The sequence below is a fragment of the Salvelinus fontinalis genome, chromosome 7 (genome assembly GCF_029448725.1).
Source record: "Salvelinus fontinalis isolate EN_2023a chromosome 7, ASM2944872v1, whole genome shotgun sequence".
In the NCBI taxonomy this organism is placed as follows: domain Eukaryota; kingdom Metazoa; phylum Chordata; class Actinopteri; order Salmoniformes; family Salmonidae; genus Salvelinus; species Salvelinus fontinalis.
Window position 1 is genome coordinate 43234427 of NC_074671.1, and position 19758 is coordinate 43254184.

The 19758-nt window shown below is 42.7% G+C and overlaps 1 protein-coding gene across 1 annotated transcript in view; it reads right to left on the reverse strand.

Annotated features, from left to right (window-relative positions):
* Nucleotides 1-3753: 3753 nt before the first annotated feature.
* The window catches only part of LOC129859505 (A disintegrin and metalloproteinase with thrombospondin motifs 5-like), a 31108-nt gene continuing 15103 nt past the window's right edge, over nt 3754-19758 (reverse strand). The window contains exons 5-8 of the mRNA XM_055929369.1: nt 12373-12556; nt 11978-12153; nt 9957-10132; nt 3754-7259 (exon numbers count right to left, since the gene is read on the reverse strand). Coding sequence (XP_055785344.1) covers nt 6596-7259; nt 9957-10132; nt 11978-12153; nt 12373-12556 — 1200 coding nt within the window. The 3' untranslated portion in view covers nt 3754-6595. The remainder of the gene's footprint in view (nt 7260-9956; nt 10133-11977; nt 12154-12372; nt 12557-19758) is intronic.

Genomic DNA, 19758 nt, shown 5'->3' on the forward strand with positions numbered 1-19758 from the left:
CCATAATAATCAATCAATGTGGAGTGGGACGCGTTTGGCCCAGGAAACTTTTTTCCCCCTGCTCCGCTTGTAGGCGGGACTATAGCCCTCACTCCTCTCCCCATACCCCGTCCTCCCCCTAAATGTTCTCATCATTTACACTAAAAACTCTCATACTTTTCGCCCCTGCTACTTTTACGCTGTGCTCATATTGCTTTCGGCTATACCCACACGTTGAATGTAAATTATACTTCATGGGGGTGGCAGTGGTTTGTCTGTGGCAGGGTTGTGGTGTCTGTGAAACTGGAGATCTGGGGATAGCAGGTCAGACATGGCACCCATCGCACCTGGGCTCGATACCCGGAGCTAGGAGTCGTTTGCATAGCCGCAGTGTCAAGCGAGCTGTGCGCCGTGGCGACCGGGTGGGATTCTGTAGCTCTTCGGGAGAGGGAGCGCAGAGGGGCCGGTGAGTTCTTAAGGTGGAATAGTCCCTTGGACGCATCTCCTCCACTCAACTCTCCGAGGCCGTGGCCCGTCTCCTTGGGCGGACGCCCCCTCCCCTCCCCGCGCTCGTCTTCCCAGCTCCTCTTCTCAAACATAAGGTGCATCACTTGTGTAAATCCAAAACTCTGGAACCTTCCCAAAATAATTATCGACGGATTACTCGTCCCTTCCTAGTGACAGAGTAATTATTTGCTAAGTATTATATATCACGTTTGAATAATGATACATGACACACCAATAAAATAGAAAACCCAGCCGTGTTTATGTATGGTAAGTCTATTTACATGTACATTTTAGTCTATTCACCCAGATGACAGGACAGACAAGTGGTACACACCGTATGGGAACAAAACGAGACGTCACAGGTACAGTGCAGGAACACCAATAGCCAAGAGATCAAGAGATAAGATGGATAAAGTGCCATACACGGTGGTCTCACCCTCTTAGTGAACTCCGAGTCTGTTATGAATATGGCCTGGCAAGTAGAGTATATGAGGGAAACATTTATAATCAATTCACGAAATGCGTTTTATAACGCATTAGTTGGAGTCCACATCATGCGAATTGAATTTACCATTTCGAGGGGAGAAGTGTGACGGGCCACCTTAAGCGCAACAGGTCGGGGAGAGGGAATAGTTGTCGTGACATAGTTCTCCAACAGATGTCAGACGTGGACCGTGGAAAAAGTATCAAAAGACAATGGCTCTACCACTGCCATAAATCCAATACATGGCACATGCTATGTGTGTGCATTGCATGTCACACATGTAAGGGACAAAAATATTAATTGGCTGTATGTAAGATCATAACTTCTATCTTTATTAACCCAGGTATGGAGGCATTAGGGATTCTAAATTATGTCCAAAAGGGCCACAAAATGAACAGGGCCATGATACCAGCCTCAACTGTACACTTCTGTGGCATAGAGGGGTATTTAGTCCCATTTTTTTGTTGAAGGGTCATTGATGGCCAAATCCAATATCTTTGAATTAATTATGTATTATGAATGGCGTCTTGTCCTGTATGGCTCAGTTGGTAGAGCATGGCACTTGCAATGGCAGGATTTGGGGTTCAATTCCCGGGGCCACCCACACAAAAAAATGTATACATATGTAACTATAAGTCGCTTTGGATAAAAGAGTCTGCTCTATGGCATATATTTCAATGGATATGGCACCTCTGCTGTCTCTAAATGACTTATTCTGAGGTCCAATGTTATTTTGGGAACACAAGTGAAGGCAATAGGCTGTTGTTGCTTTTGTTTTTATTGGGTATTACATTTAGGCACAGAAAAGGGTTTGCAAGGTGTAGTCATGTAGTATTATTGTGTACGTGAAGATAATTTCTTGGTTACAAAAGCCCTACAGCCTGTAGATGGCAGCAAAACATCACATTTGACCTCAGTGTTCTGACTTCAGTACCATGGGAATGTAACTTCCATCAATTCATACACTCTACAGGCCACACAGGGACTTACAGCGACTCTACAGCATTCTTACTAGTCCCTAGAAAGGAGCAATAAATTACACTAGAACATAGTGAACATATCAGCCCTTAAAGGGGCAATCTGGGATTTCTACATCCATTTTTCAACTTTTAAATGAGCGATTACTGAACCCCATACTGCCTCTGTAAAGGGAGTTAGGGCTATTATATAATAGCATATGCAGCTACACCATGATTCTTGAACACATATCAGTTTCTTAAGGGAGTAGCAGTTATTACGCTATCTTAGTGGACACGTCATACGGAGAGACGGAGTCTACTGCACAACATTTAGCACGCATATTAATTTATATGAGGGCGTGAAGGTTAAGTACACTACATCCCCATTGGCTATAAAAAGGAACGAAAGTCACTACATTCTAGAGTGTGTGTGTGTAGTGGTGTGTGTGTGTGTGTGTGCGTCAAAACGGACGGTTGCATATCAAACTCTATCCGCCGCTACTCATCATGGAGTAGTTCATACAGTAGTCCCTGTGCCCTTTTGATGTCTTCTTAATAGCAACAGGGGAAACGCACGCACGCCAGCACTGCACACACACACACACACACTTCTACTCTCATCTGACCTGGGATTGTGGTACAATGATCTATCATCATCGTAATCATCATCAATCGCGTAGTGAACAAGTTAAAGACAACGCCTTAGTAAATGCAGGTATATGAGGCACAGCCATTGAATAATGAGAGGGGAAGAGCAAGGGTATGGTCTCCCCTGAACTCCATGAGGTGAGGGTGACTGTCACGTTCTGACCCTAGTTCTTTTGTTGTTTCTTTGTTTTAGTGTGGTCAGGGCGTGAGTTGGGTGGGTTATCTATGTTCGTTTGTCTATGTTGTTTTTTTCGTTTGGCCTGGTATGATTCTCAATCAGAGGCAGGTGTCGTTAGTTGTCTCTGATTGAGAATCATACTTAGGTAGCCTTTTTCCACCTGGGGTTCGTGGGTGGTTATTTCCTGTTTAGTGTTTGTGTGTTTCACGTTACGGGACTGTTTCGGTTTTCATTTTGTTTCACTTTGTTAGTTTGTATTTTGTCGTATTCATTCTCATTAAAAGTCATTATGGATACGTACCACGCTGCATTTTGGTCTTCGGATCCTTCCTACTACTCCTCATCAGAGGAGGAAGACGAAAGCCGTTACAGTGACACTAAACAAAAGCCAACTAGGTTTTTATGTTGCCTTTCTTAACTGTGACTTATGCTGTGAATTATAATGGTTATACTTTCATCACCTATCAGTTGTTTTCTCTCTTCTTCACAAAGAGTGGAAATGGTCTTTGAGTTCTTCTCTCCTAGCTGATATACTGTCGCTGTTATGCTGTTGTAGATCGGTGTAGTCTGGCCGTCCGTCTCCACCGTGCTCAAAATTCCAATTCACAAAATGAAAAATGCCATTCGTTGTCATTGAAGATCAATTCCTGAATGGACTGATTACCGTACGTTCCATTTGACCTGAGTGCATTGTCGCATGCGCCAACAGGAGTAGTTTTGATCACATTGTCATGGGGCACAACTTTCACAGTAACAGCTGTATGCATGGTTTCAAGACCACAGGCCACAATCTAACAAGACCTGGCAACAAGGCTTTATCCTCTTGTATGTAATGTAAAAAGGCTGAATGAGAGGGAGAGAGAGGGAGAGAGAGAGGATACTTTGCTATTTTAATTCAAGTCGCCCTTTCAAAAGAGGTTTCGTAACCCAAGGGTCTTTCCTAGTAAAATAAAAAAAAGTTCTGAACACGTCCAATAAATGAATGAAACAGACAGAGCTTTTAAATATATACATTTAATGTACATATACTCATGTAGATGATGAGAAAACACACTTTTCTTAAAAATGAATTATTCTGCACAGTCATATTCTTAGTTAAATAGTAAATATGATACAACATTGCCATTATAATAAATAAATTCATCACGTTTTTTTTTCACATACCAGTTGTACAAACAATAAATTACAAGTTCAGTGCTGTGTTTCTGTCGTTCAACGAAAGGGTCTTTTCCCATGGGAAGAGTCAAACAGTAATACATATACAGTATGTGTGTGTGTGTGTGTGTGTGTTTGTATGTATGCGTGTGGTTTAATTTTCTGTACATATGTGATATTGGTGTTTCTATCTAAATGTGTATTGTAGTGTGTGAGTTAAAAGGTGTGTATACAAATGTGTGTATTATACGTTAATGTGAGCCTAATACAGTGAAAATACTCGTAATTAAGTAATTTGGGGGTGTTGTGTATTCTTTATGTGAATGTGTGTCTGTGCCTGTGTATGAGAAATGAGAAATAGTGAGTTGTGTCTATGTGGCAAGAGCCCATATGTATCCAGTATAATGCATGTCTATCATCACCCTTGAAAATGTGTGTGGGTTAGCATTACAAGCTCATGAGGGATAGAGGGACTGACGGAGAATGGATGGTAGTGGATGTGAGAGTAAGACTGAGTGTGAGAAATGGATAGCTTAAACAAGAATGTGTCAATATGTTGAATGAGAGATGGAGAGGGTGGGAGGGTGAGCGAGTGAGAGAGAGATAGAGAGAGAAAGAGTGAGCGAGCTGTAGAAGTGTATTTGGTCAGGTATGACTGGGTTAGTTTCCCTCTTGCTGTATTTGCGAGTATCCAGTGCACACATTGTCATACTAGCAATAATTGCTTTTTTCCTAATCAGACAAACAGACAGACAGACAGACAGACATGGAGAGCCAAAGAAACACAGTGACAAAATGGTAGCGACCCTCTAGCACCCGCATAGTGATACAAATGGAACTGAGGGTTAAAGTCCATTAAAATAGTTTAGGACACTGAGTATGACAAAAACACTATATGTTCACAATTGTATGTTCACAATACACACACACACACACACACACACACACACACACACACACACACACACACACACACACACACACACACACACACACACACACACACACACACACACACACACACACACACACACACACACACGTCAAGCTTGGCCCCACACATTATGTAATCCCATAAAATTACAACCTTTAACCTCCACAAAGGTCAGCGTTGAAGGGTCACCATGGTTTTTTGGCCCAGAGTCACTCTATAGGTGTCACTGGGCATTGGCAGTTGGTAGTGCTGAGCGATTAGTGGTTTTTGAGGTCGGTTCGGTTTTGGTTCGATTATTAAAATATCAATATTTAAAAAAATTATTAAATGCACTATGCATTATTTACATTTACATTTAAGTCATTTAGCAGACGCTCTTATCCAGAGCGACTTACATTATGTGGGTTGAATGCTGTAACAACATTTATTCACATTACTTTACTTTAATAAAATATTTCAGGTGTGTATATTACATTTGTTTAATTTGATGATTTTAAATACTGACAAAATCAGTATTTTAGTAGTTCTTAAAAGTAAAATAGGATGCTGATTACCAACTATCAACCACTTAGATTATGCATTTTCAGGTAGAGATACTTCACAAAGTAACTGCTCTCTATCCCTTTCGATCGCGCATTCTTCTGTACTAACCTAATGTAGCAGGCATAAAAGAAAGACACAGACCGGACAAGTACGCACGCAATCGATTATGATCATTGTAGTTAACTAGCATGTTTTCTGCACTAAATTATTTTTAATACTGGCCTGTTGGAAACTACAACTCCCTACAACTACATCGCACAGTTCGGGATTCAGTTGATTTATTTCTAGAGAAACTGCACAATGTGCGCATTGAGTTCACAGACAAAAACATAACTAAATGGAATTCAAATAATTGAAACGAAGTCTGTCAATTAGTTGTTTAAAAACCAAAATAAAAACACAATTTAGGTTAATCGCTCAGCACTAGCTGTTGGGCACAACTCTGCCCCAACTCACTCCATCACTGTATGTCCATTTTCTGACCTGGGATGTTTGCAGTGCGGTTCAACCCCATTTCTGGACTGGTTACAGTACGGATTGGTTGCTCTTGGTTGTGCCCCCAGCCTACTTCCTGGTCTGCAATCCAAACAGGAAGTTGGATAGACCTCACTCCATCACTTTATGTCCATTTGCATACCTGGGATGTTTGCAGTGCGGTTCAACCCCATTTCTGGACTGGTTACAGTACGGATTGGTTGCTCTTGCTTGTGCCCCCAGCCTACTTCCTGGTCTGCAATCCAACAGGAAGTTGGATAGACCAATCGTATGTGGAGAATCGGCCGTGGGAGGAGCAAGAAGAAAAAGGGGACCCCGAAGGGAAGTGGAGAAAAAGTACCACGCAACAGACCAGTACGGAGGCCCATGGTCCAGCGGTGTGCAGTCACACAAGACAAAGAGACAAAGCGGACAATCATGAAAAACCCACAGTAGCAAGAACATTCAGAAAAGCAAACAAAATGTGTCATTAACAGAGGAATACAAACAAAACCTTCAGATAGAGGAGGGATTTGGCAAGTGGGTGGTTGTTGATTGGGCGGCTGCACTATTCGGAAGTGTCCACATGTATCTGCCGTATGTATGTAGCTGTGCCAAGCAGGGCCTGGAATAGTAGGTTGGGGGATAAGGAAGAGGAGGGGTTGACTGTCAATAACCAGTGTCTCTGTCTGTGTGTACCCCCTACTTTCAGGGGAGTCTAGTTTCTGGTCCTTTCAACACTTTTTCACTAGGCATTGTTTGAAGGCGGAGGGGCGGTCGCCCAGAGGGCAACCCTTGGCCAGCTTGGCCTGCGGGTCCTTGCACTGCACCGTGCGGCTCTGCCAGCCCGTGTCACAAGTCCTGGAGCAGATCATCCAGGGGCCAGTCACCCACTGGGGCACAGAGGCCACCGTCGACACCCCTGGGGCTGTAGAGAGAGCCATGGCTGAAAACGGGGCCGATGTGGTTCTACTGCTTGATCTTGTAGAGATGGTTCTAGTAGTGGTGGTGGATGTGGTTGTGGAGGTGTGCGGGGGAGGTGGCGGTGGTGGAGCCAAAACCCGACGGGGCATGAAGAAGCTGTAGCGGATATCCAGGGGCCTCTTGGAGTCCGTGGCCAGAATCTGAACTGTAAGGGCCTCTCTGAGGGCCCCAGGGCCCATGCTGTGTAGCCACTCATCCCGCTGGCTCCAGCCACTGTAGTTGAGCACCGAGCCGTTGAGGGGGATGACTGTCTCTGAGGTAGAGATCATGAACTTGCCGTTGAGGAGGTAGTCGCCACCGGGACGACGCAGTGCCAGGTAGGCTGTGTACTGGGGCTGATCCTTGGGCTTGTGCTGGCGGACCTTGATGTGGGTGGAGCCCTCTGGGATCTTCACAACGTCTGTGTAGCCCTTACTGCATGGGGGAGGGAGAGAGGGGAGAAAGCAGTTACAGGAGAGTGTTTATAGGAGAGAATTTTACAAATTGACTTGTTGGAAAGGTGGCATCCTATGATGGTGCCATGTTGAAAGTCACTGAACTCTTCAGTATGGCCATTCTACTGCCAATGTTTGTCTATGGAGATTGCATAGCTGTGTGCTCAATTTTATAAACTTGTCAACAACAGGTGTGGTTGAAATAGCAGAATTCACTCATTTGAAGGGGTGTATATATAGTGTATGTCTATCTTCACCATTAGAAGGTGTGATTTAGAATTACAAACTCATGACGTACAGTGAAAAGAAAAAGTATGAGAATCCTTTGGAATTACCTGGATTTATGCATAAATTGGTCATCAAATTTGATCTGATCTTCCCAACAATATCTGACCTGATCGTCCCAACAATAGACAAACATAGTGTGCTTAAACTAATACCTCACAAATTATTGTATTTTTCTTGTCTATATTGTATACATCATTTAAACATTCACAGTGTAGGTTGGAAAAAGTATGTGAACCCCTAGGCTTCTCCAAAAGCTAATTGGAGTCAGGAGTCAGCTAACCTGGAGTCCAATCAATGAAACGAGATTGGAGATGTTGGTTAGAGCTACCTTGCCCTATAAAAAACACTCACAAAATTTGAGTTTGCTATTCACAAGAAGCATTGCCTGATGTGAACCATGCCTCGAACAAAAGAGATCTCAGAAGACCTCAGATTAAGAATTGTTGTCACGCCCTGACCATAGAGAGCCTTTATATTCTCTATTTTGGTTAGGTCGGGGTTGTTCCAATCTAGGTTGTTTAGTTCTATGTTGGCCTGGTATGGTTCCCAATCAGAGGCAGCTGTTTATCGTTGTCTCTGATTGGGGATCATATTTAGGCAGCCATTTCCCCACTGTGTTTTGTGGGATCTTGTTTTTGTGTTGTTGCCTTTGAGCACTTCATTTACATCACGTTTCATTGTTTCTTTATTTTGTCTTGTTCAAAGTTCCACGTCAATAAACATGTGGAACCCAGATCACGCTGCGCTTTGGTCCGTGTATGCTTCCAACGACGATCGTGACAATTGTTGACTTGCATAAAGCTGGAAAGGGTTACAAAAGTATCTCTAAAAGCCTTGATGTTCATCAGTCTACGGTAAGTCAAATTGTCTATAAATGGAGAAAGTTCAGCTGAAGTTTGCAAAATGTGCACCTGGATGTTCCACAGCGCTACTGGCAAAATATTCTGTGTGCAGATGAAACTACAGTTGAGTTGTTTGGAAGGAACACACAACACTATGTGTGGAGAAAAAAGGCACAGCACACCAACATCAAAACCTCATCCCAGCTGTAAAGTATGGTGGAGGGAGCATCATGGTTTGGGGCTGCTTTGCTGCCTTAGTGCCTGGACAGCTTGCTATCATCAACGGAAAAATGAATTCCGAAGTTTATCAATTCCAAAGGCTATCTGTCCGCCAATTGAAGTTGCAACAGGACAACGACCCAAAACACAGAAATAAATCAACAACCGAATGGGTTCAACAGAAGAAAATAGTGTTGGCCAGTCAGAGTCCTGACCTCAACCCGATTGAGATGCTGTGGCATGACCTCAAGAGAACAGTTCATACCAGACATCCCAAGAAAATTGCTGAACTGGAACAGTTTTGTACAGAGGAATGTTCCTCTGTATTCCTCCTGAACGTTGTGCATGTCTGATCCCCAACTACAGAAAACGTTTGGTTGAGGTTATTACTGCCAAAGAAGGGTCAACCAGTTATTAAACCCAAGGGTTCACATACTTTTTCTACCCTGCACTGTGAATGTTTACACGATGTGTTCAATAAAGACATGAAACCATATTTGTTTGTGTGTTATTAGTTGAAGCAGACTGTGTTTGTCTATTGTTGTGACCTAGATGACGATCAGATCAAATTTTATGACCAATTTAGACAGAAATACAGGTATTTCCAAAGGGTTCATACTTTTTCATGCCGCTGTATAGAGAGATGAGGGAGAAGGGTGGATGTGAGAGGGAGTGAAAGAGTGAGTGTGAGAAATGTATATCTTTAAGAAGAATGCGTCAATGTGTCGAATGAAAGCTGGAGAGGAAGACAATCTATAGACCAGGGGTGTCAAACTCATTCCACGGAGGGCCTAGTGTCTGCAGGTTTTTGGTTTTTCCTTTCAATAAAGCCCTAGACAACCAGGTGTGGGGAGTTCCTAACTAATTAGTGATGTTAATTCATCAATCAAGTACAAGGGAGGAGCGAAAACCCGCAGACACTCGGCCCTCCGTGGAATGAGTTTGACACCTGTGCTATAGACCATTCCTTCAAATGTACTCAAGATGTACAGACGTGTTAAAATACAGCTTACTCGCACCCTTTCACTTTACAATTGAGTGTAACGGAGCAGAATGTTTTTATTTTTCAAAATGTTTGAACGGCTATTTTTACCTATATGCACCTGCAACTTACTACAGGTGAGAGAAATTACACAATTAACAAGAATCATTGCCTCCAACCAAATATCTAGAATTTTGAATAATTAAGTAAAGGCCATTTTTTTTTTACTTTGATGTGAAAAATCTCAATTTTGATTCGTCTTTTCTTGGTGCTGTGCATCGGACAAATACACATGTAAACACCAAATGTTTTTTCAATTTCAGTGTGTGTATGTGGGTTCCCTTACCTCTTCTTGGTGAAGTTGCCTATCACTCTGATGCAGCCAGTGCTGTCCCCTCCACAGATGCCACACTTATCAAACTGCAGCTTGGAGCCGATGATGCCGTCACAGCCGGTACGCACACACTTGCCCTTCACACACACTGAGCTGCTGTACGGCCGACATTCTGTCCCGTCCACCACCTGGAGAAGGAGATATCATATTTGTTGTTGTGGTAGTCTTCATCATCATAGAGGCTAGCCTCGTAGGAGATTGCTGCTGATTACTGCCGAGGTGTGGTGGTCTCACAGGCGCTTATAGCTGCCGAAGCATTACCCAGCATTACCCAGATGGGTGCTACAGATTTGGTGGTAGATGTTCTAGCCTACCTACAAAGGAGGAGTAGCTGTGAACTTCAATGACAGAGGTGCCTGATGAAGAGCCTGACAATCTGACTGTTATTTTTCTCTCGCTGGCTGTATGGTGAACTATCGACGCCACCTGCACTCAACTCTACTTTACTCAACTCTACTTTACTCAACTCTACTTTACTTTACAACTCTACTTTACTCAACTCTACTTTACTGAACTGCATCATTATTTATCTGAAGACCATCCACTACCCCATAATGTCAAAGTGGAATTTTGTTTTTAGAATTTTTAAAAAGTTGAAACAATTAAAAGCTGAAATGTCTTGAGTCAAATATTCAACCACTTTGTTATGGCAAGCCTAAATAAGTTCAGGAGTAAAAAATTGCTTAAAACACATAAGTTGCATGGACTCATTCTGTGTTCAATAATAGTGGTTAATATGACTTTTGAATGACTACCCCATCACTGTACCCCACACATACAATTATCTGTTAAGGTCCCTCAATCGAGTAATGAATTTCAAGCAAAAGAAGGGCACCGATTGATAGATGTGCAAAAAAAAAAGCAGATGTGGAATAGCCTTTTGAGCATGGTGAAGTTATTAATTACACTTTGGATGGTGTATTAATTACACTTTGGATGGTGTATCAATACACCCAGTCACTACAAAGTTACAGGCGTCCTTTCAAATCAGTTGCCGGAGAGGAAGGATTTCACCATGCATGTACACCAAGCATGTACTGAATAAAACATATTCCAAAACATGCATCCTGTTTGCAACAAGGCACTTAAGTAATACTGCAACAAAAATGTGGCTTTACTTTTTGTCCAGAATACAAAGCGTTATGTATGGGGTAAACCAACACAACACATCACTTAGTACCACTCTTCATATTTTCAAGCATGGTGGTGGCTGCATCATGCTATGGGTGTGCTTGTCATCGGCAAGGACCAGGGAGTTTTTTAGGATAAAAATAAACGGAATACAGCTAAGCACAGGCAAAATCCTAGAGGAAAACCTGGTTCAGTCTTCTTTCCAACAGACACTAGGAGACGAATTCACAACTGAGCAGGACAATAACCTAAAACACAAGGCCAAATCTACACTCGAGTTGCTTTCCAAGACGACGTTGAATGTTCCTGGGTGCCTTGTTACAGTTTTAACAGAGTTTGAAGAATAAGAAAAATTGGCAAGTGTTGTACAATTCAGGTGTGCAAAGCTCTTAGAGACTTACCCAAAAAGCCTCAGCTGTAATCGCTGCCAAAGGTGTTTCTAACATGTTTTGTCTCAAGGTGGTGATTACTTATCTAATCAAGATATATTAGTGTTTTTTTTTATTATGTTCAAATTTTTCTTCCACTTTGACATTACAGACTATTTTGTGTAGATTATTGACCAAAATGACAATTAAGTCAATTTCAATCCCACTTTGTAACACAACAAAATGTGGGAAAAGTCAAGGGACGTGAATACTTTCTGAAGGCACTGTATGTATATATCATTATCATGGCTATATCAATACCATTATCATTATCATTATCATACTAGCAGAATGGACACTACAAGTCTTGCTAACATAGGTAGTGGACTAGTGGTAGTGGAAGACAGCACTCCAAAGTACTGTACCCTCACTCACACTCTTTCACTCCCCGGTGCCCTTCTCTTATTCACTCACCCTCTGCGAGAACACCACATAGTAGCCTGTGCCCTTGGCCCGGCATGTCAGCTTGCACACATCTTTGGGGAGCACTCCTGCGAACTTGGGTACCCACTCCACAAAGGTCTTCATCCCCTTAGGGTCTGTCTGGGGGCCGTTCCGCACCTCACACTGCTCCTGGCGGAAACTCTTACCTAGAGGAGGAAAGTTCCACCACATGTTAGAGAGGGAACATTAGAATTTCAGACTGTGTGTGTGTGTGAGAGAGAGAGAGTCAAAATATTTACCATTCATTGGTCTATTGTAAGCCTGTGTATTTGCCTGAGCAAATGTATACTAATGTGTGCTTATGCGTGTCTATACAACTATATGATCACACACGTCAGCTAGTCAATCTGCAGTACTACACTCACTGGGCGAGGGGCACGGGGTGGCACTGCAGGACCTGTAGATGGCTCTCTTGCCGGTGCAGTAGCGCCCATTGTTTCGGGGCGGCGGGTTGTTACATAGACGCTGGGCGAACTGCACCCCTCCACCACACGTCCTCGAACATGCCCCCCACGGACCCCACGAACTCCAACTACCATGGTTAGATGCCTTGGAGAGGAGAATGAGGAGAGGAGAGCGGGAAGATGAAAGAGAAAGAGGAGATAGGAGAGATGGTGATAGGAAAGAGATTGAGAGAGAGATAGAGAGAGAAAGAGAGGAGAGAGCACAGAGGAGGAGAGGGAGAGAGGGAGGAGAGAGATAAGCGAGTACTGTTATTGTTGCCTAGTGAGCACGTTAAAAGTTGGATTGGCCGGCAGCCAAGCCACGTGTAAAATGTGTGTCTGTGTGTGTGTGTGATGCATTTGTCTGTGCATGTGTGATGCATGTGTTTATGTGTGTTGGTGTGTGATCCATTTGTGTATCTGCATGCACGTAATTGTCTGTGCAAGTTGAATACATTGAGAGGGTTGTGGGGCGGCATGATGATAGAAATGAAAGTAATGTTCAAAGGCGACCCAGTACATCAAGGCAAAGTCAGACTGTTGAATTGTGCTATGCTAGCTCACATGCTAGCCTACAACATCTTGAGGGTATAGGGTGAAGTTGCCCCTAGATGCTGATCTTGGGTCAGTTTAGCATTTTCCCAACTAATGGTTAAGGTTAGGATTGGGGGAGAGAAAGCTGATTTGAACTGTCTTGATTTTTTACGATTTGCCTCTATTCTTTGTTTGTTTGTTGTGTGTTTTTAATTTTACATTTGTATTATTATTTCTTATTCATTACTGGGCTTACTATCATTGTAGATGCCACAGATGTTGATATCATTATTATATAATCTAGAATGTTGATATTGTCACGCCCTGACCTTAGAGATCCTTTTTATGTCTCTATTTTGGTTTGGTCACGGCGTGAGTTGGGGTGGGTATTCTATGTTCTATGTTTTCTATTTCTTTGTGTTTGGCCGGGTGTGGTTCTCAATCAGAGGCAGCTGTCTATCGTTGTCTCTGATTGAGAACCATACTTAGGTAGCCTTTTTTCCACCTGTTTTTGTGGGAAGTTAACTTTATTTGATGGCACCCTGCCTTAAGCTTCACGGTTTGTTTTTATATTGTTTATTGTTTTGTTGGCGACATCTACTATTAAAAGTATGTACACTCACCACGCTGCACCTTGGTCCTCTTCTATTCACGGCCGTGACAGATATTTGCAATTCCAGAACTGTGATGACATCACAGAGATACATCTATCCTGATTTACCTCTACGACATGCCCATTTACCATGGCAACGGATGGTGTAAAAATTCCAATGTTACGCCATCCAGGCACAAATCAGATTCCATTTATTTTTGGACTGCTACCAACACTATCTGCTACTAGCTGCAAACACCTGCGAAATATTCAACATACTATTTAGCCTATTCTATTTCTATTTAGATAGATAGAATAAGAATGATTCATTCTAGAGGTTCTATTCATTCTAATTCTGAATTCTGTCTTACTACAACTATCAACCCATAGAATTAGAATGATTCATTCTATGGGTTCTATTCATTCTAATTCTATCCCACTACAACTAACAACCTATATAATTACAATAATTAATTATAATTCTATATTCTCTCACACTACACTTCATTCTATTGGTTTATTATATGGGTTTGATTTATTCTTATTCTATGGGTTGTTAGTTGTAGTGGGTTCAGACCTGGGTTCAGGACCTTGTGCTCGATTGAGCTTTCCTCAATGGACCAATAGAATAGGCCCAAAACGGTAAACCCCACCCATCTGGCACTCCAAGCAGTATAGAGCAACGCTCAAAGTATTTGAAAGATTTCATTTAGTATTGGAACCCAGGTCTGAGTGGGTCATCATGACCAGCGACTGACTGTTGGGCTGAAATAGGCTGTAAAATTAACATGTACTCTCTTACTGACTTACGGAGTATCATTCTTACAGACTATCCTTCAGCTCAAAGCCATGGAGGAGGATAAGAAAAGGTCGGAGTCCAACCAGAAGAAGGAGGAGGAGTTAAGGAGGATGGAGGAGGAGTTTAAGAGGAGGGAGGAGGTAATGGAGAGGAGGGAGGAGCAGGTGGAGAGGAAGGAGGTGGAGGTGGAGAAGAGGGAGCTGCAGGTGGAGAAGAGGCGATGGTGGATGGTGGAAAGGAGGGAGGTAGCGGAGGAGAGGAAGGAGGTGGTGGAGGAGAAGAAGGAGGTAGCGGAGTAGAGGAAGGAGGTGGCGGAGGAGAGGAAGGAGATGGCGGAGGAGAGGAAGGAGGTGGCGGAGGAGAGGAAGGAGGTGGCGGAGGTGAGAAAAGAGGTCGAGGTGGCAAGGAGGGAGGTGGAGAAGAGGGAGAAGATGGAGAAGACTGCAGGGAGAGAAGAGAAGATTCTGAGAAGAGAGAGGCGGCAGATTGTTCTGAAAAGCAAGTGGCTGATGGAAGAGAGGATGGCTGTCAGGGAGGAGAAGGAGAATGTTTAGAACTGGGCAGAGGATGTGAAGGTGAAGGTGGAGGAGGTGGAGTGAAGGGAGAGGAAGTGGAGAGGTTGAAGCGTAGCTGGAGAAAGAGAAAGAGTTGACAAAGGGAAAGACAAGGAAGATGGAGAAGGAGAGGCTGAGGAAGGAGAGAGAGTAGGTGGAAGGAAATGGAGTGCGGATGGAGAGAGAGAGGATGAAAATGAATAGACTGGGGCAGGAGTCAATGTTGAAGAGATGGAGAGAGGAGGACTCTGGCAAATCAAGCCAAACTCCTGGACATAAAGAACGGAGAGATAGAGAAGAGAGAAAAGGACATCGCAGACAAGGAATGGATGAAGAAGGAGTTAGAGAGGAAGAAGGAGGAGCGAGAGGCGTTGATGAATGAGAGACAGGGGCTGGTGAGTAGGATGGTCGAGAATGAAAGAGAGATGAAATCCTAAAGGGACAGTTGCTATGTAGCATTAAAGTCAGGAGTAGAACATTTTATAGCCCTAACCCAACACATAATCAATAAACTAACAATGGACTTGAACCCCTCACCTTTGATCCTAGGATTAACCTAACCTATGTCCTGTTTTTATTTTGTTGCAGCTCTCAATGGGTTGTTGTACCCCCCTCCTCTTCACCCTTAGGCCCAGTAGGGGGACCCCCCTCCAGCAGGTGTGAAACCTCCTACCCTCTCCTATGCTCTCCTCACCTATCCTCCAATCCCATCAGCTCCCCTCTCCACTTCCCATCCAAAATAATCATGCATATTTTCATTGAACATTTTGTTTGTGATTACTTTGAAATAGACCATTGGTCTAGATAGATCTACTGTATATTCTAGTTAGGTGTCTACCAAGTTGGTCTAGACATACAATATAGACAGTGTTTGGGAATCTACTCTGAATATATAGTTTACCAAGCTACCAAATACTGCACACGGGAAGAAGTTAAACTACACTAAATCTACCCTTAAGAAAAATATAGTTTACTTAACTAAAGTTACTGAATCTGAAATTGCAAGAACAGATCACTGGAGTCAGACGTTAACAGAATGTGTAATTTTGCCTATCAAACACAACAACTATGTTTCAAGTTAGAATTAGGCAGATCTGCTGCTGAAAAAGAAAGGGAATTATTGCCAACAACCATATATTTATTTTAAAGTAGTGTATGTTTCCAGTGATTAGCTACACCACTACATGGCAAAAAAGTAATTAACTACTGAAAACACAAACAAGCTTCTGTAAAATGTGGTTAAATTACTAGTTGCACTACATGTAGGTCACTACTCCCCAACACTGAATATAGATGTCTAGTTGGTCTAGAACTATATTCTAGTTAGGTGACTATAGCCTGACATATCATTAGTGTCAATAGCCACAAGTCAAAATATGAATGCCCAAAGCATATACAGTAGGCTTTGTATATTCTGATGACAGTGATTCAGGTGGGACGTCTCGTTTAATAATTCAAAATGAAGTGACACTCTTACACTGTAAATCTAATAGAATAAAAAAAATGTTGAACGTAATGTTTCAACACAAAGACAAACAAAATGGTGGTGACGATTAAAGTGTAGTGAGTTCTGTGCTGCTTGTCATAAGAGTGACTGAAAACTCAGGGACTCAGAAGTTGAAAAGACTCAATAGAAACAGCCTGCTAAGAGCACAGTCTGAGAGGAGGGAGACATAGTAAACACACAGGCACGCCCACATACAAAATAAACATTATTTCCCTCTCCGGTAGGGAGGTAACAAGATTACCAGAGGAGTGACTGGGTGTATTTTTGGCAGGTCTCCTTCTCCGACCTGCCAAAAATACACCCAGTCACTCCTCTGGTAATCTTGTTCCAAATCAAATTCAATGGAATTAGATTCATTGAAAGTCCGTGACAGTAAAGCCCAAATAAATTACAATGTGCAGTAAACGTTATGGAAACCTTCTAATTTTTCCAACTCTCTCCTACCCTCCCTCTACCGCTACACTGAGAGTACAAAACATTAAGAACACCGTGTACATGTAAAGACTAGATTAAATCAAGAATAGTCTGATGGGTGACAATATTAGCCTATCACTTGTGAATGATATATTATTGCTTGTGAATGATGCCCAGCTTAAGGCAAGAAACAGTGCCTGCCTTTTTTTTGGCGACTTTAAAAAAATCATAGTCACACACCTCATGTAGGCTAGCTCATAGGCCAATATATTTTGACAAGGTTTGTATCAAGACATTAAAGTGGCCAAATAACGGGTGTACAGACTAACTGGCATACATACTCAGAGCGTGAGTTTCAAGTCTGGGGAAGAACTTTTTCACCATAAAAATGCACCTTTGTAATAAAAGCATTACATGCATATTCACACTTGCGGTCACTATAGAGAATGATGTTTTCCTGCTAATGGAACATTCATACGTATAGCCTACTGCCGTGTGCACATTGCTGAGCTTATAATGTGAAGAAATAGCCTAATAGTTTATCAACATTTTAAGCTAAACGTTCTGATCTGTTGTTGTCAGGCTCATTGCTTAAAACAGGTTTTTTTGATGCTAGTGGTTGTATTAATTTGGGATCCCACAATTGTCCCAGACTATGTTTGGAATATTTATTTCTTGCTCAGAATAGGTCAAGCCTAATCATTTGTTAAGCCTAATCATCTTGTTGGCTGACGAAAAGTAAATGTGGACAGTTCTTCCAATATCTTCAATATGCGCCTCGGAATTGGATAGTGCAGTTGCATTCCCGATGTGTCTATCTTCACTTGTAGCCTGTGAGAAAGACCCAATCAGATGACGGAGAGCCATGTGAGTGAGAGGGGCTTCGTCACGCAGCCGGGAGAAGGGAATTATAATTATTATATTCAGCCCAAGGGCACAGAGGCCACTGGCATGGAGTTTTTTAGGGGGCATTAAAGGCACACAAAAGGGATGGAGCTGGGAAATTCTAGTCACTATCAAGTGCTTGTCAAATTGTGAATGAGAGACTGATGAAGTGTGTACAGCCTGCTCTAAAAAACAAAGCAGCGCTCATGCCTTTCATGCAAGGCGCCCCGGGCCTCCCGGGTGGCGCAGTGGTCTAGGGCACCAGAGTCTCTGGGTTCGTGCCCAGGCTGGGCTGGGTTCGCGCCCAGGCTCTGTCGCAGCCGGCCGCAACCGGGAGGTCCGTGGGACGACGCCGAATTGGCATAGCGTCGTCCGGGTTAGGGAGGGTTTGGCCGGTAGGGATATCCTTGTCTCAGTATGTAAAATGCAATAAAATGTATGCACTCTACTGTAAGTCGCTCTGGATAAGAGCGTCTGCTAAATGACTAAAATGTAAATGTAAATGTAAATGTAATGCAACTTTTTTCAAATCATCATTAAAGTCACATCATGAAGCCTTAGAATGTATTAAAAATCAAAACATATAGCCCAACATTTGTATCACTTCTAAAGTTATATAAATAACTCTAAATTAAGCATATAGGAGTACCGGTTTCTTTGTTAACCGCTCAACATAGATTAGCCGCAGAATATCCTTTCTACTATATTCAGTTATTTTCAATTATATTCTTCATACTATACAATAATATAAAATACTGCCACGGAATTCTAAGCAAATCTTGTCTACTAAATGAACTAGTGTAGCCCACAGCCATAGGACATAGCCAGATTAGGGCCGAACATAAGGATAACTCAGAGTATGCTATTCTGTTCTTCGGAAATAGGCCACATTTTCTTCAAATCATGTTTCCTTAGACCTGTCTAAAATAAATAATGGATTTACTGTGATGGTGTAGCCTATATTACATGGATTTATTAGACTTAAAATGTAGATGTTCCAAAGGTCTGCATCAGTGGCTTGTAGGCTATGCGTGGAAGCTAGGAGATGCTAAATGTGTTTATGGTAATTAGGGTCAATTACCGTGAGACCGACAGTTATTTGCTTGACAATCACCGGCTGACAAAATGTAATGACCGCAACAGCCCTACACCTGGCCCCTACTAACATACCCCTTTCAAAGGCACTTAAATCTTTCGTCTTGCCCATTCACGCACTGAATGACACATGTACACAATCCACGTCTCAACTGTCTCAAGGCTTAAAATTCCTTCTTTAACCTGTCTCCACCCCTTCATCTTCACTGATTGAAGTGGATTTAACAAGTGACATAAATAAGGGATCATAGCTTTCACCTGGTCAATCAATGTCATTGAAAGAGCAGGTGTCCTTAATGTTTTGTACGCAGTGCATATTTCCTGTGGCTCTTGTCCACACTTTCACCTAACTCCATCCCTGCCTCTCATTCTCTCTGTCCCTCTCTCTATACTGCCTCTCTCATTCCTCCTCTCTTTGTTTTATAGTGTCTCTCAATGCTATTGTTGGCACTCTCACCCTACTCACCCTACTCCACAGTCCACCCGCCCCCCTCTACTACCACTCTCCCTACACTCCTCCCTCTTTCCCACCTTCATTCCTCTCACCAAGTAGTATAATTTGAGATGCTGTCATCCTATTGGGCAGGAGGTAGCCTAGCGGTTATAGCGTTGGGTGAGTAATCGAAAGGTCGCTGGTTTGAATACCAGAGCCGACAAGGTGAAAATCTGTTGATGTGCCCTTGAGCAAGGTACTTAACCCTAATGTGCCATACTACTATGGCTGATCTTGTAAAACAACACATATCTGGTGTTTGTGACAATACATTTTATTTATAATTTTTGCATTGTTGCCTCCCGTTCCCTCTCTCAACACTCTTCCACTCCTTCCCATCCCCTCCTTTCCTCCCTCCCTCCTTCCCTCTCTAGAGAATAATACATCATAATAAAGTAGTACTCCGCTCTTTCACTACCTTTCACTCTGTCTATG